Source organism: Lissotriton helveticus, chromosome 5_1 (genome assembly GCF_964261635.1).
Source record: "Lissotriton helveticus chromosome 5_1, aLisHel1.1, whole genome shotgun sequence".
In the NCBI taxonomy this organism is placed as follows: domain Eukaryota; kingdom Metazoa; phylum Chordata; class Amphibia; order Caudata; family Salamandridae; genus Lissotriton; species Lissotriton helveticus.
In genome coordinates this window covers 1,992,787,363-1,992,801,704 of record NC_136065.1, presented here as the reverse complement: position 1 = coordinate 1,992,801,704, position 14,342 = coordinate 1,992,787,363, and the positions used below count along the sequence as shown (strand labels likewise).

At 46.2% G+C, this 14,342-nt stretch overlaps 1 protein-coding gene across 3 annotated transcripts in view; it reads left to right on the top strand.

The window, feature by feature from the left end:
* Window positions 1-740: 740 nt before the first annotated feature.
* Window positions 741-14,342, top strand: part of LOC144753936 (E3 ubiquitin-protein ligase TRIM39-like) — an 872,539-nt gene continuing 858,937 nt past the window's right edge. For 2 of the 3 annotated variants that reach the window (XM_078641464.1, XM_078641463.1), the window contains exon 1: window positions 744-1,194. In XM_078641464.1, the coding sequence (XP_078497590.1) occupies window positions 790-1,194 (405 nt within the window). In that variant the 5' untranslated portion in view covers window positions 744-789. Of the gene's footprint in view, window positions 1,195-14,342 lie in introns of all 3 variants that reach the window. The other variant, XM_078641465.1, reaches the window with a different exon arrangement.

The window sequence follows — 14,342 nt, the reverse complement described above, 5'->3', positions numbered from 1 at the left end:
GCTGCTAGGGTATCTGTGTTTTAGTAGTTAAGCTAATTTGCTATGGATGCTCTTGATAAATAAAATTGATGCTTCAATCAGTCTGAGTTGCCTGCGCCCCCTGTCCTATGGTGAAAGTCTGAAAACTTTGCAGTCATGCAGCCTTGCTCAGTTTGCAGCCGTTAGTACACTTTAGTTCAGTGACTTCTTAGTTTCTCATTGCTCAAATGGGTGTAATTTCAGATATTTGTATGTCTAAATTGCTTAATGCTCCCGTGAGAAAGTCACTCGTAGTCGTTAAAATGTCACTCATAATTACACTGAAATTGTGAAAATGTCACACTTAGCAATCTGAAACCTTGGCAGCTATGGAGAATCTCCCGAGTCACAACTAAGGCTGGAGGTGCAAGAAAACTCGCCTCTTCAAATGTCAGATCTCCCACCACTGAAACATGATTTCAGGTCGATGTAACTGGGCCTACGTGCATTGAAAATAAAAAATCCCCTTAATGCGGGCGGGCGACTGGAGTCGTTGGCCCCTACGGGTAGCACACGCAACCTCTTGGTCCCGTCCCAACACCACGCTACGTAAACCGAAAGTGTATTAGACTCCTGACGTTGGTGGAGAAGCGCGCAGTTCAATTTTGGAGTAGACCGCGGCACTAAGGTGCCGCCCTCTTAGGAAGGCACGCTGCGTGTGCGCGGCAGCTCCACAGAGAGGGAGGAGCGAGAGACAGAGGCACGCCCACGCCCAGCTGACAAAGGAGAAACGAAACCGAACTTTCAACCTTCCCAGCCCATTACTGCACTATGGCGGCGGCTGGGTCAGTCAAGCTGGAGGACGAAGCCACTTGTGCAATTTGTTTGGAATATTTTAAAAATCCGGTAATCATAGACTGCGGGCACAACTTCTGCCAGTCCTGCATATTAAAATGTTGGCAGGGGATAGACACAAATTTCTCCTGTCCCGAGTGCAGGACCTTCTTTCCAGAAATACATTTTCGGCCTAACAGGCAGCTCGGAAACCTCGTGGAAATGGTAAAACTTCACCTCCCGTCCCTGAAGCCGCAGGAGAGCGTGTGCCAGAAACACCAGCAGCGGCTGCAGCTCTTCTGTAAGGATGACCAGGAGCCAATCTGTGAGGTGTGTGACCGGTCCGGGGAACACCTGTCTCACACCGTCATTCCTGTAGAGGAGGCTGCCCAAGAGTACAAGGTATGTGGGAGGCAGGCGTGCAACGCCCACAGGGTTCAAAGGACCTCATTAATATTTACGTTTATTAAATGGTGAGTGTTATTGCTTTTCACAGATGCCATCACTTACTCTTCTATTTGCAGCCATAAAAGGAAAACCACGAGTCTCTGTGAATTTCCAAAAGTAACCAAATAGCCTGATTATTCTTTATTATGGCCCCGCATATGTTTCTAGTACTATTGTGGTATAAAAGTGCAGTGTTGGCTAGTGGATTCTTAAAGTGGTGAGGCAAAAACTTGAGCTTCAAGTTGAAAGGGCAGGCAAGCACAACCAGCAAGTCCAAGTGAAAGAGTAGTGTTCAGGGGTGGCAAGAACTCTTTTAAAAAATAGGTTCATATACCTTTTATAGTACACATGATGTGAAGAAAATTTTCTGAAAAAGTGAGTTCAAATGGTGCATATTACAGCACAAGTTTCATCATTTGAAAGAAGGCAAAATATACCACTGTCATATTACCAATTTACTTGGCTTGCAAAATGCAGTATCTTCGTGTGCCCTTATAGAGCTAGTTGAACTTCACCAGCCAAACCGCACAACACAACTGAGCCACAAAAAACATTTTTTGTTGCATTTTAATATACAGCAGATTTGGCCCAGGGAGATTGAGTGCTTTATATGAGCATCAGATTACATCACACAAGGTCAGATTCATGTTTGGGCATTGGGAGATTAAAGAATTTGCCAAGAATTAAAGGATGTGGGCTGATGCCAGGACTAGCACCTGGTTCCCCAGATCCTAAGTCAGCAACTCTGGCCGTTAAACCACATTTCCTCATGTGACACCTTGCTGCTTACAAAGCTCCATCCATGCCTAGCAGAGTACTTCCAGATCATGCCAGATTTATGGTCAGCATAAGGCTCCTGCTCTTTATTTTCGGTTCAGGACTAATCTGAGTACAGATCTATAATTTAAGTGCAGATCTCTATGTTGGGTACAGAGCTCACAGCTCCGCACCAGAGGGTGATTATTGCTCTATATAAAGCTGATGCTCAGTGTAGAACACACTGCACAGAGCAGGCATCCCTCTTCTGTACATGACCCCTGCTAGGAAAGAGTTAGTGTGTGTGATGCTTCCTGTCAGAAAAACACCCCCTACACCACCAGTGGCGGCTGATACAAATGAAATGGGTGAGGCGGGTGAGGAGATGCAGGGGGGCCTGGGAGTAGAAAGCACAGGGGGTTTAAAAATAAATAAAAGACTTACTGATGCTGCCGGCCGCTTCACACCTCGGTACTCCTCTGCTCTCCTGCTCCCAGCAGTCACTGGGACGCATCACAGATTCCTCATCCAGTCCAGACACTGCTCTCATGCTATTCTTAGCACAAGAATTGTACGGAGCCAGCTGGTTTGACGCTTGCTCAGGCATCGGGAGTCTGTGCTGTTTCTCCTTCCGGCTGTGAAATACAGTTGGGTTGGAGAAACCAAAGTGCGCATGTCTGTTTGGCTAGCCAAAAAATGGGCAGCCAAACAGACATGCCCACTGTAGCAGTGCGTACCACTCCTCCTCCAAGCCTCCCAGTGTCAATCAGGGTGGCCTGCCCTTGAATCGGCATACTGGCAAGGCAAAGGAAAAATATAATGATAACCTGATTTTCCACCTTAACGGAGGAGCCACCACTGTTCAGAGCACCAGTCTCCCTGCAAATGCCTCTCTCTACATTGCTGGTTGCCCTACCCCTTGAATAGTACAACCATTCATTAAGAGGACTTCCTTGATTTTGTTTAGAGAGAGAAAATACAATGAAACACTTCACACAAGGGACTTCCAAACACCTAGAATCCATTGCCCATCTACTGGAAAATGCAAGTCTAACGTTCCAAGGGACACAGACACACTCACAGTAACATGTGAGCAGGGAGCATCTGTCCAGGAAGAGGAGTTGCTCTCTGGAGGTGGTAGGAGACTTTGGGGGCTGCAGTTGGAGGGATTTGGTTATGGGACAAAGAACATCTATCTATGGACATAAGGAAAAGGAGTCACCAGGGCCGGACTGGCCGTATCAGATATCGGGCATTTTCCTGGTGGGCCGCCAGGGTGGGGGCCTGTTTTGGGCCCTTGGGGGCCCGTTTTTGTTACACAGCCGTTTTTGCAGCATAGCTGCAATATCGGCCCCTGTAACAAAATCGGCCGAAACCGTCCCTGGCAAACAGTTAGCCAGGGCCGGTTTTGGTTCCCGGCCCTGGGAGTCACTGAACAGTTAGAGGAGGCTAGAGTGTGTGGGAAGTGAGGTCATCATCTTTTACATATCTGGGCGGCTACGTACATCCAGGGAGATATGCAAAAAAAATGCGAACACACTCTTCTGCTCTGGCCATCTCGTGAGTAAAAGGAGGTAGGAATGTAGAATATACACTAATTAAGTTTAAGTGGCATGTGTCCTATGTTGAAAAACTGCCCTCACCCACATATTGTGGCATGCTTCATCATTGGGCTTGCTATCTGACACCCCTGCGCAGACCAACACCTGGGGTGGAGCAAAGGGAAGGAGAAGACAATACAATCATAGAAACAATCAGTAAAGGGATCAAGAAAATGAAATGTGCAGAGAGTGAGATCTAAAACTAGCTTTGATATAACTGCCCTTCATGCTTTATTCCTTGATTATCCGGTTAGAATTAAAAAAGAAAAAATGAGATGGTGGTGTTAGGGATTTTTAGCAGCCCATCACACCTCCTCACTTCATACAAGTCAACATGTTTCAGCCTGTTGATTAGCCCTCAACGGGTCAATACAGCTTTCTTCAAGACCCTTGATCCCATGTATATATTAAAAATCCCTAACACCACCATACCATTTTTTTCTATTTAATCCTGGCAGGATAATCCCAGAATAAAGACTAGGGGCCCGATGTAGGTCGCCAATTACCGGTCGGTAACAGCCGATTTCGGCCGTTACCGACCGGTATTTGGGAATTGACATGTAGGTTGCATTCAATTTACAGAATCGGTATATTTACCAATTCGTTAAATTTACCGATTCTGTAAAATACCGAATCGGTAAATTTACCGAATCGGTAAATACAGATGTAGGTGGCACTGAAAACAGTGCCACAGGCCATTACCGATTCGTTATTTACCATGTAATACAATTACATGGTAAATAACGAATTCCAGTGTACATGCACATCTGTGCATGTACAATTATACCAGACATACCCTAAGGGCATGTATGTGTGTCTCATGGCACACAAGCCAGAATAAGGGGTGCAACAGGGTGTCAAAGTGACACCCTGTCCCCCTTGTAAATTGGGTAATTTTACCGAATCGGTATTTACCGATTCGGTAATTGACATTGATTCCTTTGGGGCTCAAGGCCCATAGGAATCAATGGCAATTACCGAATCGGTAATTACCGAATCTTACCGATTCGGTAATTGATTCGGTAAATATACCTACATCCCGATTGCCAGTTCTTAAATACCGAATCGGTATGATTCGGTATTTAAGTATTGGTAAACGGGAATTAAATACATCGGGCCCTAAAAGGTGAATATATCCAAGCTAGTTTTAGATCTCACTATCAGCACGTTTAATTTTCTTCATCTACATTCCTACCTCCTTTTTGTGTGTATACCGTTCATTCAGGGGAGATTGGGGTAAGAATTTACTCTCGCCCCCCCCCCCTTTTTGAAGTGTGTTGGCTTCTCATGTGTAACTCATCTGTTAAAATTTTGTCACTCCTGAATTATCACGATCTTATCGCTCCTCTTCAACGGTCAGGCAGCTATACCAAAGAAAGCTGTGCAGCAGAGTAACTCCATTTCTGTTATGTTAAAAAAAATTGTAAAGCACACGTACACCAAATTGGTTTCATGGCGCTACTCTGAGAGGTGCAGGGGCCCTAGGTAGTTATTATTAAGCTTGTCTAAACAGCATTGTCTTGAGGAGCCTCCTGAAGCTGAGGAGGTCGGTGCAGGATTGGATTTCGGAGGGAAGGGAATTCCAAAGTCTTAGAGCTAGGACAGCAAACCTAGCACCACCCTGGCACTTTAGTTTGAAGGAAGGAGTTGACAGAAGGTGCTTGTGGGCGGAACCCGCTAATGAATAGAATGGTGGACTGGAATTCACGGACCGAGTTGGGGGAGTTGCTGATGGAAAATATTAGTTGAAAGTCATCAGCGTAGTAGAAACTGAAGACTTTCCTCTCTTTCAGGGCCCGAATCAGTGGGAGGAGGTAGAGGTTGAATAGGAGGGGGGAAGTGAGGAGCCCTGAGGGACTTCTGATGTAGTCCTCATTTTGGGAACTGTAAAGAGGTTTAGTATGTTTCAGTACCTTCGGAGGGCTGGGAAGAAGTTCCGCTTGCAGACCCACAATTAGCGGCAAAGTTACCAACTGGCCGTAGGTTATTAAAAATAAAAACCACAACTATTGCAATTCCAAGTGTGGTGCATAGTGCATTCTGAGACTTGTAGCCCATGATTGTATAGATTAATGAATCACCAAGCCTAGACACACAAAGCTCTTCTGGATAAGCAGCCTGTGATTGATAAGGTACTGCAGGTGTCACAAGGCTGGTTTATATTTCAGTATGTTCGTTTAGTCGCCTAAATATTTACATCTAACATTGAAATGCAGTACCTCGGAGAGTCCTAGGGTCTGATTTAGATCTCTGCAGATGGGTTACTCTATCACAATGGTGACGGATAACTCGTCTGCTGAAATTGAAATCCGATACGGTATAATGAGATTTATATTTCGGCGGTTGGGACATCCAGCACTGCTGAGTCCACTGAGATCTAAATCAGGCCCTTAGACATGGGAGCTGCGCTTGAATATTTTTTCCCCCGCAGTTTTATATAGCGCAAACTTGACCCGAAGGTATTGGAGCGCTTTACACGAGTACCATTTACATTACACAAGCTCACATTTATTTTGTTTTGTTTTTAGGCATGGGGAGATGTGATTTGCCCAGAATCAGAAGGTGTTGAGCCATCACAGAGCCTGGAACCTGGCTCCTCAGTTCCAAAGCCGGCAGCTCTGGCTGTTACACTGCAAAACTTCATATACACTTGTTAAGTAAAAAGTGTGTTTTTGACAATAGTATGTTGGGTCTAGTCCTACTCAGTTTCTAACCGTGGCCAGGATGGCGCCGCAGGATAATAAAGGGATTTCTCACCTGACATCCAAAGCACCTCTATGTAGTCGAAGATGCTGCTGTGCCAGTTCTGCACTCTGGCTGAGCTCAGCCAGTAAGTCACCGGGGCCTGGGAGTCAGAATGACAGGTAGCAGAAGCACTAGGCAATAAAGAACAGAATATCTATGGCTTCCCACAGCCTGTTTATTGGGAGAGAGAGAGACTGGGGACGGGGCTGGCGATGTAAAGCGATCGGGTGCTCCTTTCGGATGCAAAAGCATGCCGTTTCTAGGCCCTGTCCCAATACAAATAAAGGGCACATATAGATGCAGATGGGAGGACGGTAGTATACACAAGTGTCTCAAGCACTCTGACCAGTCCAGCTTAACTCATGTGCCGAGTTCTCAAAGATAAGGCTGCAGAACTCTTCCCCTAGCCTGCCCTCTTAGCAGCTAATCCATCAGTTTGGTGAAGCCTGCTCCCTTTCACTGTATGCCACCCACTCCTCTCGATCACTGGCCTGCCTTGCCCGGCCTTTTCAAACTGCCTGTCACTCTGTGATGCTATGCAACAAAGAGAACTGGGCTGTTCCTCGAGAAGGGGGGGGGGGGGAATGTGCAGGTCACAAGGGTGTGTTCATGGAGTGGAGGTTTTGTGAGAACCTACCGGGGGTATCCATTTTGTTGGATATACTGGCCTCACACACCTTTGCAGGTGTCATGCTTCATCATAGGCAATGCTCCTCGTTGGGTAGGCGGTGCAATCCCCAACGGGCAACACCTTAAAGAGGGGCTCTTTGGCGGCTATCTTTTAATTCAACTGCCTGTAGGTGAAGTGCGGGTGAGGGGCCAGGGTGTTGTAGACTGAATCATGAGTTAAAATGAAGCACGGGGTACCAGAAACAACTTTATTCAGGTGATCCCTTGCGTCAATTAAAATCAACAGCTAGTCTGGACTCTCTAGAAAGTGATGTTTCCTAGCATGAGGCTAGACTAGGAGGTGTAGAAGGTGGTCGACATGTTTCACTCTATGTACATTGACACGCGATTCATCAGGACCTAGCAAATAATTAAATCAGTCTACAATAATAATCTACATAAGTATCATTTTACCGTTACGGGTTATTGAATGGAGTACCTGTGTTACAATGATCCTACCTAGAACGGGAGACAAGGAAGTAGATCAAAAGCAGGTACGGTACATGAAGCACACTCAACGTGACCTGGTGCACAATTCGTGACATACTAGTGTGGGGTTTGCTAGCATGTATTAAGAACAAGTGAGTGTTCACCACAGCGAGCATAGTGAGGTGGCATGCTCTTGTGGAGATACACGGTTAAAAATAAGTGAACTAAAGAAAAATTATACATATGTACATATTGTAGCAGCATTCTGGTCGGTTTTAAGGCTGACCATGACTCACCTAAAGGTTAGGTTTTATGTGTAATAACAATCCCCGGTGGGTCGTACATCGGGAGTGGAGCCTCTGTAGTTAAGGCTGGACAGGGGAAAAAAGGGGGGAGAGAAAACAATATGCAAAGTCTCATACATGGTATAGTTGTCCCTCCTTTGAGCTGTGTCCCTGGTTACTGAGGTGTTGTGTGTCTGTTGTAACCAGTAGAAAAATGGGGGGTAAAGTTCTCAGAAGTGTATGTACAGTAGACCAGACACCATAGTTCCTTTAGTTAAATAATGTATATGGACATGTAGCGCTTGCCCATTCACCGCTATACACAAGAATGTCCAACTCACCTAGTTCATCAGGTGAGAACTCGGGGGACACACCAACTGCAACACATCCAACTGTGTATACTTACTTTCATGTCCCTGTGGCCTCCAATACGTGGGGATGACTACACACCCCATCAAGACCCGCATTTCAGAACATCGGAGTAACTTCCGATGTAAACAGTCTAAGATGTGTAGGCATTTCATCGACACCAACCACACATCCGACTCCCTGAAGTGGCTTATACTAGAAGCGAGCCCTAATACTTCTAAACAGAACCTATTCTTCAAGGAACAGACATGGATACACCGTTTGGCTACAGACACAAGGGGGCTGAACGAAGACATCTCCTGGAGCACTCTGTAGATTGGGTTGCCCCATACAATTTAGCATTTCCGCCCCCCCAGCCCGCGTGCCCCCCCCCCTTTGACGACGCCACCCCAAACCACATGGGCTTAACATGGGGGCACCTGTCGGGGAACCTTTCGGGGACAGGTTACCTATCCGATTCCTGGGTCGCAACCATATGCAAAGAATCAAAGACATAGACTAACCCCCAATCTATTCTAACAGCCCCCACACATGTGGGCCCCCCACCAGGGACACATCTAGGAAACCCTCGGGACACCACCGCACGAACCTATGGTTCCCCTTAGCTAGATGGCTTCCATTCCTTGATCTGGGTAGCCTTTCCATGAACACAGTCTTTACACCACCTAAGTGCGGCTGCCACAGTGAGGAACCATCTAGCAACACCTTTAATTCTGGTGTATCTCAATCATTACGGGAATTCATTATGGGCTACACAATGGGGTACACTGACAATAAACTCACCGCAGTAGCGCAACCCCCATGACCTGTTTCTCAATATAAACACATTTGTATGCCATTCTCGAACCTCCACTGTAAGATGGCCGCTCACATAACCACCAGTGTCATGTGACCTTTTTGTGGGAAGCGGAAATGGGTGCCTACTGGCTTCGCCCTAGTTACCATTTAAGAAATGGCCGCTGCACCTTTATCCATCTACCCGATCCTGGCGGAGAGGGGTAGGACTTACAACACGGACACGGGGCTGTTGAAGTAAGTGTCAATTGCAGGATTCAAGCATAAAGCGCTAGCACCTGGCAACTATATGTATTGTTTCACCGCTAGTTAGGGCAGCGAGGTTTCACCTATATTGTCGGAAATGCTGGGCGATCCACTGTACGACTCTGCCTTCCCCCAGTAACAGGTTTGGCATGCTAGCGCACTCAAGTTTCAGGAGCATTTCCCAACACACAGGACCTCAGGGCACGCTAGCGCATTTAAGTGTCAGGAGGGTCTCCCAATAGGTACTACATCGAGACACCACCCGCGTTCCACATACAGCTGACTAGTAAACCCGGCATCTCTTTTCATTTTGGAGTTATTAAGTCAAACCATAGGCAATCTTTGTCTTTAAGTAAATCACTTTTCACATAGCGGGTTCTCGCCATGAAGGACCATGCCAATTCCTCCCGTAGACCTGACCCGTGGTCGAGCAACTCCCAATTATTCTGCAAACCACCACCACGAGGTATGATACGCGAGCTCCCCCGGGTTATGTAGAAGTACCCTGGCACTTATGGGCCGCGAGACGTCACCCGTGTCCCCATCTACCCGGATGAGCAATTTTGTGCCCCCAACTGAACTCACAGACCTAATGTAGGGCAATTTATTTATTTATTTATTTTTAACATTTATTAAGCGCGAACAATTGCCCGCAGGCGTCTCGGCGCTGTACTTTTATTACTCTCCTGTGTGATCTTACAATTTTCAGAGGTCAAATAACCATGTCTTCAGTTTCTTCCTGAAGGACATGAGATTTGGGCTAGATCTTATGGTTTGCGGGAGTGTGTTCCATAGCTTTGGGGCGGCAACTAGGAAACGTCTGTCTCCCCAGTTGACCAGCCTAGTCCGTGGCACTACCAAATCGTTCTGTCTTGCTGATCGTAGTGTCCGAGTAGGAATGTATGGGGTGAGATGGTCACACAAAAATTGAGGCGTTTGCTGATGTAATGACTTGTAGACGATGCACAGTGTTTTAAATTTAATTCTGTTCCTGACAGGGAGCCAATGAAGATTTCTTAAGGTCTCAGCTATTGGTTTGAATTTAGGGATGTTGAGAAGAAGTCTAGCTGCTGCATTCTGGATTGTCTGCATTTTCTTGATAATCCTGACTTGAGCATTTGCAAGCAAGCCGTTGCAGTAATCCAGTGCTGATAGGACAAGGGCGCTGACCAGTGTTTTGCCAACATTTTTGGGGAGAAAAGGAAGAATCTTCCTAACCAGTCGTAATTTATAGAAGGCTGTGGAGGCCATTTGATTGGCATGTGCCATGAAGTTTAGATTGTCATCGAAGATGACACCCAAATTTCTCACCTTCGTGGCCGGTTTGGGCACAGCTCCAAAAGAGGATGGCCACCAAATTGAGGACCAGCTGGGACTGAGATGGCCAAAAGTGACCACCTCAGTTTTCTCGGAGTTTAATTTCAAACAGTTTGCAGACATCCATTGTCCAATGGCCAGCATGCCTGTTTTGAAATTCTCCGCCACTGTTTCCCCATCGTTTCTAACAGCCAGTATCAGTTGTGTATCATCTGCATATGAGGTAAGGTTCATCCCATGCGCTTTGATGGTTTTTGCGAGGTCCGACACATATATATTGAATAGAGTCGGACTAAGGGATGAACCTTGAGGTACCCCACATGGCAGTGATAACTCTGCAGATGTAAACTGGCCCAGTGTGACGGCCTGAGATCTCTCTGCCAGAAAAGATGCCAATAGATTTTTTGCTAGGCCTTGCACGCCCATTTTTTCGACATGGTTGACTAAGATCTTATGGTCAACCGTGTCGAAAGCGGCCGACAAGTTTAGGAGGACCAGTAGTGCGGTGCCACCCTGGTCTCTGATTAGTCGAATATCATCCGCCGCTTTAATGAGCGCTGTTTCTGTTCCATGAAACTTGCGGAATCCAAATTGTGTTTCGTCGAGCAGATGGTATTGCTCAATGTATTCCGCAAGTTGGACATTCATGGCTTTCTCAACTATCTTGGCAAAAAAGGGTAGGTTCGCTATAGGCCTATAATTTTTTCAATTCAGTTTTATCTAAGCCAGGTTTCTTCAGGAGAGGTTTTAGTAAGGTCTTTTTTAGATGGTTAGGGAAGATACCTGTACGAAACATTAGATTACATATTTGGGTGATGACTGGGATCATAGTGTCCATTAGCAGACGAAGGGTATTCAGAGGACAGGGATCCAGGGCCGATCCAGATTTGATTGTTTTGACAATATCCTGGATTTGATCCTCAGTTACCTCTGCAAAGCAAGAAAGATTATTGCTTGACGATGGTGTATTTATTTTTTCATTGGTATAGTTAACCCCAAGGGACGCTGGGTGCACACACATTGGTCTACCAACCAGGTTCTTACCGAGCATAACCGAGCATGACACGCTCCTGTAACAGACACATTAACCATAGTTTTTGAGTCGATACAACCCAGACACGGGTTCCCCACACTACACGTTTAATACTGTTTAAAGGCACCTTACCAGAACCGGTAATACATTCTTGTATTTATAAGGTACTGCCAATTTGGGGTACTGCACGAGAAACCTGAGGTGCAGGCTACAACATCCCCTACAAACCATGAGCCCGCACTACAAGAGGTCCATATACATTATTTAACTAAAGGAACTATGGTGTCTGGTCTACTGTACATAGACTTCTGAGAACTTTACCCCCCCCCCCATTTTTCTACTGGTTACAACAGACACACAACACCTCAGTAACCAGGGACACACCTCAAAGGAGGGACAACTATACCATGTATGAGACTATGCATACTGTTTTCTCTCCCCCCCGCCCTTTTTCCCCTGTCCAGCCTTAACTACAGAGGCTCCACTCCCGATGTACGACCCGCCGGGGATTGTTGTTACACATAAAACCTAACCTTTAGGTGAGTCATGGTCAGCCTTAAAACCGACCAGAATGCTGCTACAATCTGTACATATATATAATTTTTCTTTAGTTCACTTATTTTTAACCGTGTATCTCCACAAGAGCATGCCACCTCACTATGCTCGCAGTAGGGAACACTCACTTGTTCTTAATACATGCTAGCAAACCCCACACTAGTATGTCACGAATTGTGCACCAGGTCTCGTTGAGTGTGCTTCATGTACCGTACCTACTTTTGATCTACTTCCTTGTCTCCCGTTCTAGGTAGGATCACTGTAACACAGGTACTCCATTCAATAACCTGTAACGGTAAAATGATACTTATGTAGATTATTATTGTAGACTGATTTAATTCTTTGATAGGTCCTGATGAATCGCGTGTCAATGTACGTAGCGTGAAACATGTCGACCACCTTCTACACCGCCTAGTCTAGCCTCATGCTAGGAAACATCACTTTCTAGAGAGTCCAGACTAGCTGTTGATTTTAATTGACGCAAAGGACCACCTGAATAAAGTTGTTTCTGGTACCCTGTGCTTCATTTTAACTCACAATTCCGTCTACAACACCCTGGCCCCTCACCCGCACTTCACCTACAGGCAGTTGGATTAAACGATCTCCGTCAAAGAGCCCCTCTTTGAGGTGTTGCCCGTTGGGGATTGCACCGCCTACCCAACGAGGAGCATTGCCTATGATGAAGCATGACACCTGCAAAGGTGTGTGAGGCCAGTATATCCAACAAAATGGATACCCCCCGGTAGGTTCTCACAAAACCTCCACTCCATCAACATACCCTTGTGACCTGCACATTTCCCCCCCCGCCCCTCCCGAGGAACAGCCCAGTTCTCTTTGTTGCATTGCGTACTCCTGCAGGGCACTTACTGTGGCTCGACCCTCCACTCACGTTGAGTGGTACTCATGCCCTGTAGATCATACTGATCGCCTCTCCCTCCGTTTGTATACAACTCTGTGATGCTAACCACGCCTTGGGCCTCATCAGTAAACGCCCTACAACAAAAATATGAGGTCAAGCAAAAAAATGCCTGACATCATAATGCTGGCTTCTGCGTCAAGGGTGAGCCACACCATACGCCCGGCCTGGCACATGCGTAAATAAGCCCTAATTTTCAACTACAGCTGGAATGCTGTTTTTCATCACGATTTAGCTGTTTGTTGAGAATCTGACTGGCATGTCCCTTATGCCCCTGCCTCTACCCACATAAGGGGTAAGGCAACTCCCCTCACGCCAATTATACCAGCTGCTCCTGGAAAAGTGAATGAGGTGAGAGACCCAGCTTAAGCACTTTGGCACACTGCAGCATTACTTAGGCCATTTATCAATTTATGAATATAGCTGCTTAATTCTGCTATCAATAAACTATCACTCCATTTGTCACTGATAAGGCATTAAATTGTCACACATAAGCTGGCAGAAAAACTGGCAACTATGTGACGTTAAAGTTAGGCAGTTGCTGCCACAATGACTCGCGGGGGGGTTCTCGTGGGGGTTCGGACAGGTGGGGGGTTAATTTAAAAATAACATAAACGTACCTTCTTGGGTCCCGCGTCGTCTCTCCTGACCTGCTCTCCTGCTATCCTGCCTGCGGCAGGAACAGGAAGCAGGCATGAAGCCTCCCTCCGCTCCCTTAAACCTATCACAACGCTGCAATGGCAGTGTTGATTGGTCGGGACCCCGACCAGCCAGGCGCCTGTGGGGGGGCCATTTTCTCCATGTAGGCTGCAAGGGCAGAGTGCGTATGACTGGTTTAGTTGGCCTTGGGGCCGACCAAACAGTCAGCACCCTCAGCAGTGGGCAAGCCACTCCTCCTGTGCCCTAGAGCAGACCCGCCCACCCCCAACCAAACACTTCTGCCTTCTCGCAGTGCAAGAAGCAGAAACATAAAATGGTGGTTTTACCATTTTATGTTTCTGCTTTTTGCACTGCCAGAAAGCAGTGGGGCGATGCTCCTCCGCCCTAGTGGTGAAGCTGCCCCTGAAATTAGGTCTAATAATAATAATAATAATAATAATAATAGCTTACTTTATGGTTAAAAAGCTCAGAAAAACCCTGAAAAAACAAAGGTTAAATTAAAGCTATAGTTGGGTATGGTGTTAATGTAGGTTGCATTAAAAATAAACATGCATTTGCAATGCATTAGGTCTTGCAGTTTAGAAACTTTGACCTATTGGTATTGTAATTGATAATGACTTTTATAATTGCATATTTTTTAACCACAAATAAAGGCTTTGTCATTTACAATGTCAATAGCTCAAAACCCTGCAATTGCGAGAACTATTGCATTGCAGATGCTTGTTTAA